Source organism: Schistocerca serialis, chromosome 1, assembly GCF_023864345.2.
Source record: "Schistocerca serialis cubense isolate TAMUIC-IGC-003099 chromosome 1, iqSchSeri2.2, whole genome shotgun sequence".
In the NCBI taxonomy this organism is placed as follows: Eukaryota; Metazoa; Arthropoda; class Insecta; order Orthoptera; family Acrididae; genus Schistocerca; species Schistocerca serialis.
The window spans coordinates 75,566,847-75,580,135 of NC_064638.1; the positions used below are offsets into that span (position 1 = coordinate 75,566,847).

The window sequence follows — 13,289 nt, forward strand, 5'->3', positions numbered from 1 at the left end:
TTAATGAGAAGTTGTGCCAGTACTCCTCATGAGCCCTTCCTGCTGGAATTTAAAAGCTGCTCTTTTGCTACCTCAACTGCATCATTGTTTCTGGTATATTTGACACACAAATCAGCTGCTTTTTTTCTCGAAATGAAACACGGGAATCTCATTTAAGATGGTCCCGACACAAAATTAAAGTGAGATGAAATTGTGTACTTTACATGAGATTTGTTTCCCATTTCTCTTATTTTATTCAATAATTTCAAGCACTCTAGCTCAAATTGCTGCACTCCAGTCATCAGTTGGCAGAAACTGGCAAAAATCAGAAGTCTTCACTCAAATAGTGTATTTGCTCAGCAATCACTCGCCAACCTTAGAGATCTTACTACATCATAGCGGAGTAGCAGCAGAAACTCCAGTGCTGGACATGAGCTAGTTGTGTAAGTGGCAGCTGAATAAATTAAGCATGCTATTGACACACATCCTCTGTGACATCTGTTTGGTAGTAGTCCTTTCTTTATGATGCTGCTTGGGTAGAATTAAACTATGACAACAGTGTGTTTCTTTTAGTCTCATGCCGAAGGAAAAGCTTCCTGTTGCAGGCAGAATATAGGAACACATGAGACCGGAGAGCTTGTGTGCCTTTGCCAGTTAATTGTTAAACTGTCATTCTTGTTTCAGAAACAGATAAATTGTAACTTTGTAATCTTACCCATTCACAGATTAAAACCATGTCACTGATTAGGAAGTAGGAGAGATTTCACTCACACTGTGAATCTCAATGATTCCAACTATTTAGCAATTCATTTTAAGCAACTGCAATTCCCAAACGAGGGTTCATCTGCAACAGCAATAAAGATGGCTCAAGGTTGGGTGGGAGAGGAGACAGAGCAGGAGAAGAAGGGAATGAAGAAGTGAGTGAGTGAGTGAGTGAGTGAGTGAGTGAGTGAGTGTGAGAGAGAGAGAGAGAGAGAGAGAGAGAGAGAGAGAGAGAGAGGGGGAGGGAGAAGGGTAGTAAAGATAAGAGGAGGAGATCAATACTTATGTGCAATTCCCTTACATATTTAGCAATTGTGAAGCATTGCTGGGTTTGTTAGTACATATATAAAATAGATTAGGTACATTCCTAAGAGTATCAGTGCTAGTAATTTCTTGTTAGTACACTTCCCAGAAGCAGCCTGCAGTGGCTACTTCTGGAATTGCTTCGTTATCACTCTTCCCCCCCCCCCCCCCCCCCCCCCCCCCCCTCTCTCTCTCTCTCTCTCTCTCTCTCTCTCTCTCTCTCTCTCTCTCTCTCTCTCTCTCTCTCTCTCTCTCTCTCTCTCTCTATCTCTCTCTGTGTGTGTGTTACCTGTTAATTTATAGCTTAACTTGTTCCACATCCTTAGTGGATTTCCTTTGTGATGGTATTAATGGAATATAATGTGTGTTTTTCTCAATCACATTTACAAAAATCTGTTATTAACTATTTTTATTACAGTGCCACTTGAGGGAGGGATATGGGAAATTAATACAAATTTACTGCTCATTACTGATGACAAAATTGGACTTCCATAGACGTAATCCTCGGTTTCCAGGAAACATGCAAGTTACTCAAGAAGAACTTGAAAGTATTGGAGAAAATGATATAAATAATTAGTAAGCATTGTATTACATATTGTAATAGGGAATCTTGCTCATGTTGTTTGTACATAGTTTAATTTAAAAAACCTGTATTCACTACTTTCAGCTTCCAGATGTCAGTGGAGATGTTTGACTACATGGATGAAATTCTAAGTCTTCAGTCAGCAGGTAAAAAGCAACTCCTTACAAACTCTAGTTATGTATCGGCATATTGCGAAACAAAACATTTCCCCCTATAAACTACGAAGTAGAAGTTTTCAGTGTGCATTATTTTGTGTCGACTGCATGAGGCTACTACGTGTTTAAGTAGCGCATCAGAGTGCTTGTGAAATTTTGTGGACTTAATACATTTGTTTGCCTGGCCATCTTCTGCAGCAGCTGTTGTATACCAATTACAATTATTTTTCCCCAAACTAAATTTTCTGTAGTGTAATAGTGTTTTTCACCAGACTTGTTTCAATCCTGCTTACAAATCATCTTGAGTGGTCATTGGAGCTTTTTCCATGTTGTTAACAAGGGCAGAAGCACTGGATGTGAGAATATGTAAGGGGAAAACACCCATGACCACACTGAAGATGCTTTGTAGATAAACACATCTGCTAAAAACTATTAAATTGTAGTAAGTCTTAAAGCGCGCGCGCGCACACACGCGCGCGCACACACACGCGCGCGCACACACACACACGCGCGCACACACACGCGCGCGCGCGCACACACGCGCGCGCGCGCGCACACACGCGCGCGCGCGCGCACACACGCGCGCGCGCGCGCACACACGCGCGCGCGCGCGCACACACGCGCGCGCGCGCACACACACGCGCGCGCGCGCGCACACACGCGCGCGCACACACACACACACACACACACACACACACACACACACACACACACACACACACACACACACACACACAGTAATACAGTCTTTACAAGCTGTTTTATTGTTTCAGTTTTTGGACAATTAGACATGTCCCGGTCGAATTCAATGACTAGTTGTGGACAGTGTCGCCTGGCTCCACTGATACCATGTATACAAGACTCATCACAACTCTATGACTATTGTGTGAAAATACTTTTTAAATTACATGCAAGTAAGTACAATAAATATATATTCATATTTTTATGATTATTGCTCAAATTAGAGTTTAATATTAATCCTTGTCTGTCTGTTCTCACCAAGTTTCTAGTGATAGTGGTTTACAGTTTTCTTCTGACGTGACAACATTCATAACAATGAACTTTTATCCTGTTCCACTGAATATTTTTGCTTGTACAAGTTTTAAAGGGCTTATTTTCAGTGATTGATTCAAGTGAAATTAATTGACTCCTGTGCCATTACAAAATACTTTGCTGTTGACAGTTTACTGGAAATAGATATTCATTGTAACTTACCATGTATCTCTTCCTTCATTTTCAACAGTAATGCAATGGACTCAACTGGATGTAAAAATGCACAGGAAGAGGTCTAAGTTGCAAAACAGAGAAAGTACCTTCTTTCACAAAATGATGCTCGTGCCCACCAAGATGTTTTGACAATGGTGAACTGAAAGTTTTGGTACCATTTGTTGTATTTGAACTGATTAATGCTATATGCTGTCATTTCACCAGGTCTGGCTGTCTCCAATCTCGTATTCCCACCCACAAATCAAACTTGTGGGTGGGGAACAATTTTAGCCCAACATAGGAATTGCATCAGCTGTAGATTGATAATTTGGAGATCTTGCAAAATTGTGTTTCAGAATTGAATTCTGTTCGTTGGGAAACATTGGACAATGTGTTTAGATCTAAAAAAGGTGACCGTTTGGGGATACCAAACCATATCTGAAGAAAAGTCCCCCTCGTTATTAAGGTGACAAACAGTACCACCATTCAAAATTGGACCAGATTCCACTGGATCAAGTGCAGGTGTAGAGCACCAGGTTAGCTCTCTTCAGGGCACAATGTCATTAAAGATTTAGATACATCTGTGTGTCCCAGATAGTTTACTTTCATTTTTTCGTTTAAGTGAAATGGCACTTACCAGCACTGTTCCTTAGATATGCTAACTGTAATTGTTTAAAGGCTTCTTCCAACTGTTTCTTATGTTCTTCCATATTCTTTGAAAATACAATTTTATCATCAAGATACATCATGCAGTTTGTTTTTGTTTTTTTTTTTTTTCATCCCCAAAGCACTCCATCCAAGAGTCTTTAAAATGTAAAATGTAGCTGGGGATTTTTTCAGTCCAAACAGCATTCTAGAATACTGGTAATGTCCCTATGGTGTGGATAAGCTGTATTCTGGAACTGCTTCACACTGATGCTAGCCACTCTTCAAACATTGGCCCATATTGTTGAGTGTCTCCGTAATGTTTGAGATAGGATACACGTTGGTGACAGTCTGTGTGTTAAAGAAGTGAGAATCGCAACAGAGCTTGTATTTCTTGGTACCGTCTGATTACTTTCTGGGCACAATGGCAATGCTTGCACTCCAGGCGTTATCACTCTACTTAGTGATCCCGTAAGCATAATGTGGGTCAATGAGCTTCTCAGTCCAAGGCTCCAAGTGCTTTGGGACCCTGCATGGTTTCTTATATACTGGAACGTTGCTCCCTCTTGGTATCCTATCCTATGTTATTAGTGTTGCTGGTAGCAGACCTACTGGATTGATCAAATCCACGAGTCTAAGCATTAAAGCTTCCATGGCTTCACAATCCTTTCCTTACAAGTATTTAACTTTATCACGTAGTGCAGAATTGCTAATGGTATGCTTGTGGCTGCTGTCATTACTCAGCCTAGCAATATCATCATCTTCCAAGACAATCAAAATGGCAGATTAACCTTGTCCATGCCAAAATTGTCCAGACTTACAGGAACCATAAATTCTGCATCTTGATGTGTAGCACATACACTCCCTCCATTGCAGACCAATGGTTTTACAATGCACAGTAATTCACTTGTTAACTCTGTACCTACACTAATCCGGATCAGTTTTCCTGTACTTGCTAGTACATAGCCTTTGTATTAACATTTAGTGTATGTGTACATTGCTTAGATGACACTACTTTCACAAGATGTACACCTTGTGACATTGTTTAACTAGCAACTCTCTTCTTCAGTTAGCAGGTAAAAGGCAACTCCTTACAAACTCTAGTTATGTATCTGCGTATTGCGAAACAAAACATTTCCCCCTATAAACTACGAAGTAGAAGTTTTCAATGTGCATTGTTTTGTGTCAACTGCAAGTTCCACAAAGTTTGATCATATGTCGTGAAAGATCAATTACAGCACAATGTTTATTCAGAAAATAAACTTGGAGAATTGTGCAGTACTCTTCATGAATGTGTGGAAATATCAGTGTATTTTCCTTAAATCTTTCAGCCCCAGTGCTAAAAGTGAGCAATGTTATCCCCAATGTTTTCACCTCATTGTTACCCACTCCACATAACCTATATTGTGGAGACTGCATATGCCCCTACCCAGGAGGGCCACACTAACAACTTGCACACATGCACCCTTGTCTACCAACATTCACACTCATTATACCAGACTACATCAATCAAGCAATGATCTGGCTCTGAACTCGTCCTTGCAGTGTACTGTTTTATTGGGAATGATCTCCAACATTCAAGGCACCCCCATTTGCATTTAATACATGCTTCTTTCTGTTGCACTTATCCTGATTTCTACTTTCACAGTCACAGACCTTATGCCTAACCGCACTATGTTTGAAGCACTGTGGTTGGAGACATTGCTCCTTCATGTGGTCAACGTCTGTAGTACTTAACCTTGGAGGAGATGACACCAAGGTCACTCTATTTCAGAATTGCAATATGTACCTCCTCCAGTTGTGTGACAATTCTAATAGCTGAAGACAGATAACCAAGATTTTCCATTCTCATCCATTATGACATACCTGCAGAATTATCCCTTATGAATACATCTAAGGCCCTGTTGTCTGCTTTCCACAAGATGATTCTCTCTGCCTATACATTGTGTGTCAGTTCGTAAGATTGTGAGATTAACTTACGAACTATGTCAGAGATGCCCTCTCCTGACTCATTATGTTTCTGTGTTAATTCTGTGAGCTTTTTCCCTGACGGATCTGACACTATTTTGCCTGCAGTTATGTTGGGTAAGCCTTTTGGCCAGCTGGTCAAATGTCCTGTGTTTTACCAAGGGTTTCATAGTATATGATACACATTTTAGCATTACCCATTATCTGTAATTTAGCAATAGACAGAAATGTCACATTGATCCAATTCCCTAAGTGAGCTGCTTTCCTCACATCTTCCAGAAAGGCTGACAAGTCCTCATTCTGAGATGCTTTCTCAGAAAAAGGTGTAATGAGATTAGCTACGATAGAATCGTTGGGTGGCACAGACACATTTATTATGGTCTTGTATCACCTCCCTGTGATTGCAGCAATCTACTCTCTGCCCATAATGCTTCTAGCTCTCTCTGCATTTCTTCACCAGCCTGGATTTGTTCTGTTTCATCCCGGAGTAACGCAGCTACCTGACATTTCAAAATTTCCCCAATTTCCACAGTTTCACTCGGTTACTGCACAGATTCTGGTCATTGTGTAGCCTCTATTTTAACTTAAGATACAGAACAAGTAGAGACCTAGTATACTGACACACTAGCAATAAACGAAGACAACTAGACAACTACATTAATCTTTCTACTTAACATAGCCCACTGGGACTCACTGCTCTTTTGTGCTTCGTGGCAAAACCTTTTACAAGTTTCACATGTTACTGGTACTGCTTCACAACACAATAATTCATGTCCTGATAAATTACAATACTGCCTCTAGTTGGCCATAAGTACTCTTCCCTATAGTTATCTTGGAACTGTGAAAGGCCTGCAAGATCCTGTGACCTGTACAGTGTCACTTTAAAGTTCATATGCAGATCCTTCCAACTCAAATTGGCCCAAAATAAAAGAAAAGGTCAACAAAAATTGTTCTCTCACCTCATTGCATAACGACAGAAGTCAATCACTGCTGATCTGCAGGCATGGCCCCTGGACAGTAGCAACAGCTGACATCAGCACATCTTGAATCCAGTGTGGAGGACTACAAGTTATTCTGACACTAATGCAACTTACACTAAGATGTAGACTTTCACGGCCAGAAATATCATGCCCATTATAAATATCTGGGCTGTTATGCCGTGGTCGGTTGATGAGTTTTGTGTCAATTCCCAACGTTTCGTCTCCGACTGCGGGAGACATCTTCAAGGGGGTCCGTAGCTCAATGGAAGGTCCAACGCACCCACTGGTAGCAAGCCAGTGGGTGTTTTGGACGTTCCATCAAGCTACGGACCCCCTTGAAGATGTCTCCCGCAGTCGGAGACGAAACGTTGGGAATTGACACAGAATTCATCAACTGACCACGGCATAACAGCCCGGATAATTATAATGGACACTAATGCAACTTGTCAGAACTACTTCTTGCCAACAAATCTGTAGACATTGGGACATCAGAAGACCACTTTGTAGCACCAGATTTGGAGGAGCCCACCAGATGCGGCATTCTGCTTGGGTGTAGGACAGACAAACAGAAGTGTCATGGCGGAGTCCTTTATAGCACCTGGATGCTGATGAGACCTCATTCAATTAACAATCATTTATTAGCAAGAGTCTTACACTCACTCTGTCTTCTTCCCGGCACTGCCTGGCAGTGGCCGTACTGAGCACACATTGCATGAAGATGCAGAGCAGCATGTCAGTGCCCAGTGAGGAATTCGCAGGCTCTGGCATTGTCGAGGATCAGTGCTGCAGCCCCGCTGCGGGAGGGTCAGGTGCCTGGTGCATCGCTACAGACTCACAGGGCAGTGGATGTCTGCAGAGCCTCGGCATTCTCATTGGGTCAAGCTGCACTTGAACTCGGTTCCAGACATCTACCTGTCATTGTCGTCAGTTGCCGACATGGCATGTAGATGGAAGACCCAATAGTGACGTGAAGAACAGCCTGAGAGAGGTTTCCAGCATACAGCTGGTGAGGTATTACTTGTACTGCCCAGGAGTAGCAGCACATGTGACTTGCTCCCAAGTTGCGCAGCTCGAAGATGGACAAATCGGTTCTTCAGTCACAGGAGGTTGGCCTGGTGCCCATTTTCAGTCAGTCAGTGAGTGCAGCTCATAGAATCGAAGTTCCCTCCACAGCCGGATGGTTGTGGACTCGTAGCAATGAACTCCCAAGGTGGCAGCGACTGTAGACACTTCTTTATATTCATCAGCGCATCCTGCAACTAGTAGAGCTGACGTTCCATCAGTATCAATGATGGGAATAGAATGGCCTAACTCTAAGAGTAAGTAGAAGCAAGGCACGGGGTTTATGACAGTTGGTGACATGATTCCCCCCCCCAATAAAAGTGACCAAATGTGCTCCTTTTTTTTAATTTTTGATCTTGTCAGCACTCTTGGCTGGCCTAATGTTTAATTTTAGAGCTTTATATCATTAATTTAAGCAAAGCTTGCAGTCTGAAAGGTGTTCTTGTGTGATCCCTTGTTTCTGAAGAGTGTTGTCTGCTCTGTCCTGTTGTCTAAGTGTTGAATTAGTGTTTCCTGCCAGCCTCTGTTATATCCTATGAGGGGAAAAAGCCCCTCTCTGTCTTTACTTTGGCACTCCCATTGCTGGCATTGGTTGCACTATCGTTGCATCCACGGTATATGTGTTCCAGTTAGTGTCATCCCTGCTGGTTCTAACAAAATTTTATTCCTACACTTAATTATCGTTCTGCTGTGTAACAAGATAGATGATGAGCTGACCAAAATCAGCTCAAAAATTGCAAAATCTTCTAATTATGTGTTTCTGTCAGTTGTAGATTTGGACACTTTTGAATATAGCTTCAGTTTGTAAGAAGAGCAGAATAGGTCTCCCCCTGTGGGTCCGGGGGTTAGAATAGGCCCGAGGTATTCCTGCCTGTCATTTGAGGCGACTAAAAGGAGTTTCATATGTTTCGGCCTTTACGTGATGGTCCCCTGTAGGGTTTGACCTCCATTCTTCAAAATTTTCCCGAAGAGCGAGTCAATTGGGGAAGGGCGCTTTACTAGGTGCATTGTGTCCATCGTGCATTGAGATCTTTAGCCCACTTTCTCGTCGTCACATTGCAGTCCTGCCCATTCTCCATCTCTTGTGGGAGGACACCTTCCTGGGTGCGTTTTCCACCATGCACTATGCAGTGTCGATTTGTGCGTTGACAATGACCATGGACTTCTTTGCACCTGATATCCAGCATGGTAGCCAGTCCATTGTGGTGGGGCCACCATGTACCCTGTTGGTTGTAGCCCCCTGACCACACAGGGATCGCTCTGCTGATGCCTGCGCTGTTAACTCCCCACATATTCCAAGGGGTTGATGCCCATCTCTCTGAGGCATCGGGATTCCCGGCAATGGCCATCCGGCCAAGTGGCCTTTTCTGTGGCTGGGTGGTGCCCATGGCGAGGGCACCTGGTTGGAGTGAGTGGCATCAGGGCAGATGACACGTGATGAAGTGTAGTCCATCATCTCTTGCTGGTGATGAAACACCAGCAGTCTCTAAGCGATCACAAGCTCAGTTCCACGCGCAGAAGTATAATCCTAAATCATTCCCCTCCCTGGCCACACCACGGGAGGAACGCCAGGCTAAATATGACAGCAGATCTTGTTCGCCCCTGTATCTTGTATGTTAGAGAGCTGATGGGGAATCTTTCATGATGATGAAGCCTCAGTTTTTTGTTGAACATTTAGAGGACAAGTTTGGGGAGGTGGAGGGCTTGTCCAAAATGAGATCTGGGTCAGTCTTGATCAAAACAGCATCCTCTGCCCAGTCACGGGAGTTAGTCGCTTTGACAAGCTGGGGGATGATTCTGTAACCATCACGCCCCATAAGAGCTTAAATATGGTCCAGGGTATCGTATTTCACTAAGACCTTCTTTTGCAGTCCGACGATGAGCTGCGCGCCAATTTAGAGTGGGGAGGTGTACATTTCATCCGGCATATACACCGGGGTTCGAAGGATAGTCAGGTTGCCACCAGTGCCTTCATCTTGGCATTTGTGGATGATACATTGCCCGAGAAAGTCAAGGTGGTGGTCTATCTGTGTGATGTAAAGCCCTATATCCCAACCCCAATGCGGTGCTTTAAGTGCTGGAAGTTCGGCCATATATCTTCCCGCTGTACTTCCAGCATCACATGCCGAGATTGTGGACATCCATCACATCCCAATACTCCATGTACCCCGTCTCCCATCTGTGTCAGCTTTGGAGAGCACCATTCGCCTTGCTCGCCTGACAGTAGGATTCTCCAGAAAGAAAGGAAAATCATGGAGTACAAGACCCTGGACAGACTGACGTACACTGAGGCTAAGAGAAAATTTGAACGCCTGCATCCCGTATATGACATCGTCTTAAGCTGCGGCTACAACAGTTCTGGCATTGTGAGCTCTGCCAACCCAGGTCACTTCTCAGAGCTGGAAGACTACACCTCCCCCTTGATGGTGGGGGGCATTTCCCTCCCTGTTGCTCCTGCACCACCTACTGTGGGAGCAACATCCCCCCACCATCGGGGATGTCCGTCCCCACTTCTAAGCTGGAGAAGCACAAGTCTTGTTCGGCTTCTCTCACTAGGAAGGGGTCCCTTGGGTCACTCCCTTCCCAGGTTTCTTGTAGTGGGAAAGATGACACCCGACAGTGGCTGAAGAGTCCAAAAGCAGCTGGTCGTAGGGCTTCACGCTCATCTTCAGTCCCGAAGACTGAGTCAGCGAAGTTCTCCCAGCCAGGGAAAACCAAGGACCAGCGAGAGAAATCCAAAAAGAAAACCTCTAAGACCAAGGAGATTGTGGTGGCACCCACACCAACACTGCCTACAAGCTTTGCGGCTGAGGATGGGGTGGATATTTTGGCATCCACTGAGGACCTAGAGCTCGACAGACCCTCAGACACAATGGATATAGACTGCTCAGGCAATAAATTGGTGGTAGCAGGTGACTCTGAGGCGTAAACTGCCTCATTGAATGTTCCATGCCTTCCCAGTCTCACGATGTCATCCTCCAGTGGAATTGCAGCGGTTTTTTCCACCGCCTGGCTGAGCTACAGCAACTGTTAAGCTTTACACCTGCTATCTGCATTGCCCTACAGGAAACCTGGTTCCCAGCAATGCAGACCCCTCCCTCCGTGGCTATAAGGGATATTACAGGCACCGTACAACTATAATAAAGTGTCAGGTGGAGTTTGCGTTTATGTCCTAAACTCGGTCTGTAGTGAACATGTGCTCCTTCAAACCCCTTCTGAAGCTGTGGCTGTCAGAATAAGGACAACACAGGAAATAACTGTCTGCTGTGTATATCTTCCTCCAGATGGTGCAGTACCCATGAGTGTATTAGCTGCACTGGTTGGTCAACTCCCTAAACCATTCCTACTTCGGGGAGATTTTAATGCCCATAACCCCTTTGTGGGGTGGTACCGTGCTTACTGGCTGAGGCAGAGTTGTCGAAACTTTACTGTCGCGATTCAACCTCTGTCTCTTCAATACTGGGGCCGCCACATATTTCAGTGTGGCTCATGGTAGTTACTCGGCCATTGATTCATCAATTTGCAGCTCAGGACTTCTCCCATCTATCGACTGGAGAGCACGTGACGACCTGTATGATAGTGGCCACTGCCCCATCTTCCTGTCACTGCCCCATCTTCCTGTCACTGCCCCATCTTCCTGTCACTGCCCCAGCATCAGGCACACGGATGCCTGCCCAGATGGGCTTTGAACAAGACAGACTGGGAAACTTTCACCTCTGTTGTCGCCACTGAATCTCCCCCACACGGTAACATTGATGTGATGGTTGAGCAAGTGACTAGCGCAATTGTTTCTGTGGCAGAAAACATGATCTCTCACTCTTTAGAGTTTGTAGAATGCCCGGTTGTGGCTCCAGGTGATTTTTAAATGAAGAAATTAGTTTATTCTGGACGTTACATCCACTAATGAGGTATAGAATTAGTGAGGATATTCAACATAGAAAGTTACTATGTTCAGAATACCGAAGTAGACATACCAACAGTTAAAGGGAACAGCCATGGGTACCAGGATGGCCCCCTCGTACGCCAACCTATTCATGGGTCGCTTAGAGGAAGCCTTCTTGGTTACCCAGGCCTGCCAACGCAAAGTTTGGTACAAATTTATTGATGACATCTTCATGATCTGGACTCACAGTGAAGAACTACTCCAGAATTTTCTCTCCAACCTCAATTCCTTTGGTTCCATCAGATTCACCTGGTCCTACTCCAAATCCCATGTCACTTTCCTTGACGTTGACCTACATCTGTCCAATGGCCAGCTTCACACGTCCGTCCACATCAAACCCACCAACAAGCAACAGTACCTCCATTATGACAGCTGCCACCCATTCCACATCAAACGGTCCCTTCCCTACAGCCTAGGTCTTCGTGGCAAACGAATCTGCTCCAGTCCGGAATCCCCGAACCATTACACTAACAACCTGAAAACAGCTTTTGCATCCCGCAACTACCCTCCCGACCTGGTACAGAAGCAAATAACCAGAGCCACTTCCTCATCCCCTCAAACCCAGAACCTCCCACAGAAGAACCACAAAAGTGCCCCACTTGTGACAGGATACTTTCCGGGACTGGATCAGACTCTGAATGTGGCTCTCCAGCAGGGATACGACTTCCTCAAATCCTGCCCTGAAATGAGATCCATCCTTCATGAAATCCTCCCCACTCCACCAAGAGTGTCTTTCCGCCGTCCACCTAACCTTCGTAACCTCTTAGTTCATCCCTATGAAATCCCCAAACCACCTTCCCTACCCTCTGGCTCCTACCCTTGTAACCGCCCCCGGTGTAAAACCTGTCCCATGCAGCCTCCCACCACCACCTACTCCAGTCCTGTAACCCGGAAGGTGTACACGATCAAAGGCAGAGCCACGTGTGAAAGCATACACGTGATTTACCAACTGACCTGCCTACACTGTGAAGCTTTCTATGTGGGAATGACCAGCAACAAACTGTCCATTTGCATGAATGGACACAGGCAGACAGTGTTTGTTGGTAATGAGGATCACCCTGTGGCTAAACATGCCTTGGTGCACGGCCAGCACATCTTGGCACAGTGTTACACTGTCCGGGTTATCTGGATACTTCCCACTAACACCAACCTGTCAGAACTCCGGAGATGGGAACTTGCCCTTCAGTATATCCTCTCTTCTCATTATCCACCAGGCCTCAACCTCTGCTAATTTCAAGTTGCCGCCACTCATACCTCACCTGTCTTTCAACAACATCTTTGCCTCTTTACTTCCGCCTTGACTGACATCTCTGCCCAAACTCTTTGCCTTTACAAATGTCTGCTTGTGTCTGTGCCTGTGTGTGTGTGTGTGTGTGTGTGTGTGTGTGTGTGTGTGTGTGTCCTTTTTTCCCCCTAAGGTAAGTCTTTTTGCTCCCGGGATTGGAATGACTCCTTACCCTCTCCCTTAAAACCCACATCCTTTCGTCTTTCCCTCTCCTTCCCTCTTTCCTGATGAAGCAACCGTTGGTTGTGAAAGCTTGAATTTTGTGTGAATGTTTGTGTTTGTTTGTGTGTCTATCGACCTGCCAGCGCTTTTGTGTGGTAAGTCACATCATCTTTGTTTTTAGATATATTTTTCCCATGTGGAATGTTTCCCTCTATTATATAGAAGTATATAGTAAGGATTATATCTGGTGTTAATT

General features: G+C 44.7%; 1 protein-coding gene across 3 annotated transcripts in view; it reads left to right on the plus strand.

The window, feature by feature from the left end:
* LOC126461861 (huntingtin-interacting protein 1) overlaps positions 1–13,289 on the plus strand; it is a 538,678-nt gene that overhangs the window by 444,941 nt on the left and 80,448 nt on the right. For all 3 annotated transcript variants that reach the window (XR_007585951.1, XR_007585952.1, XM_050096029.1), the window contains exons 4-6: positions 1,463–1,620; positions 1,712–1,773; positions 2,556–2,696. Coding sequence is in view for 1 of the 3 variants with exons in the window: in XM_050096029.1 (XP_049951986.1) it covers positions 1,463–1,620; positions 1,712–1,773; positions 2,556–2,696 (361 nt within the window). In the remaining 2 variants the exon portion in view is untranslated. The remainder of the gene's footprint in view (positions 1–1,462; positions 1,621–1,711; positions 1,774–2,555; positions 2,697–13,289) is intronic.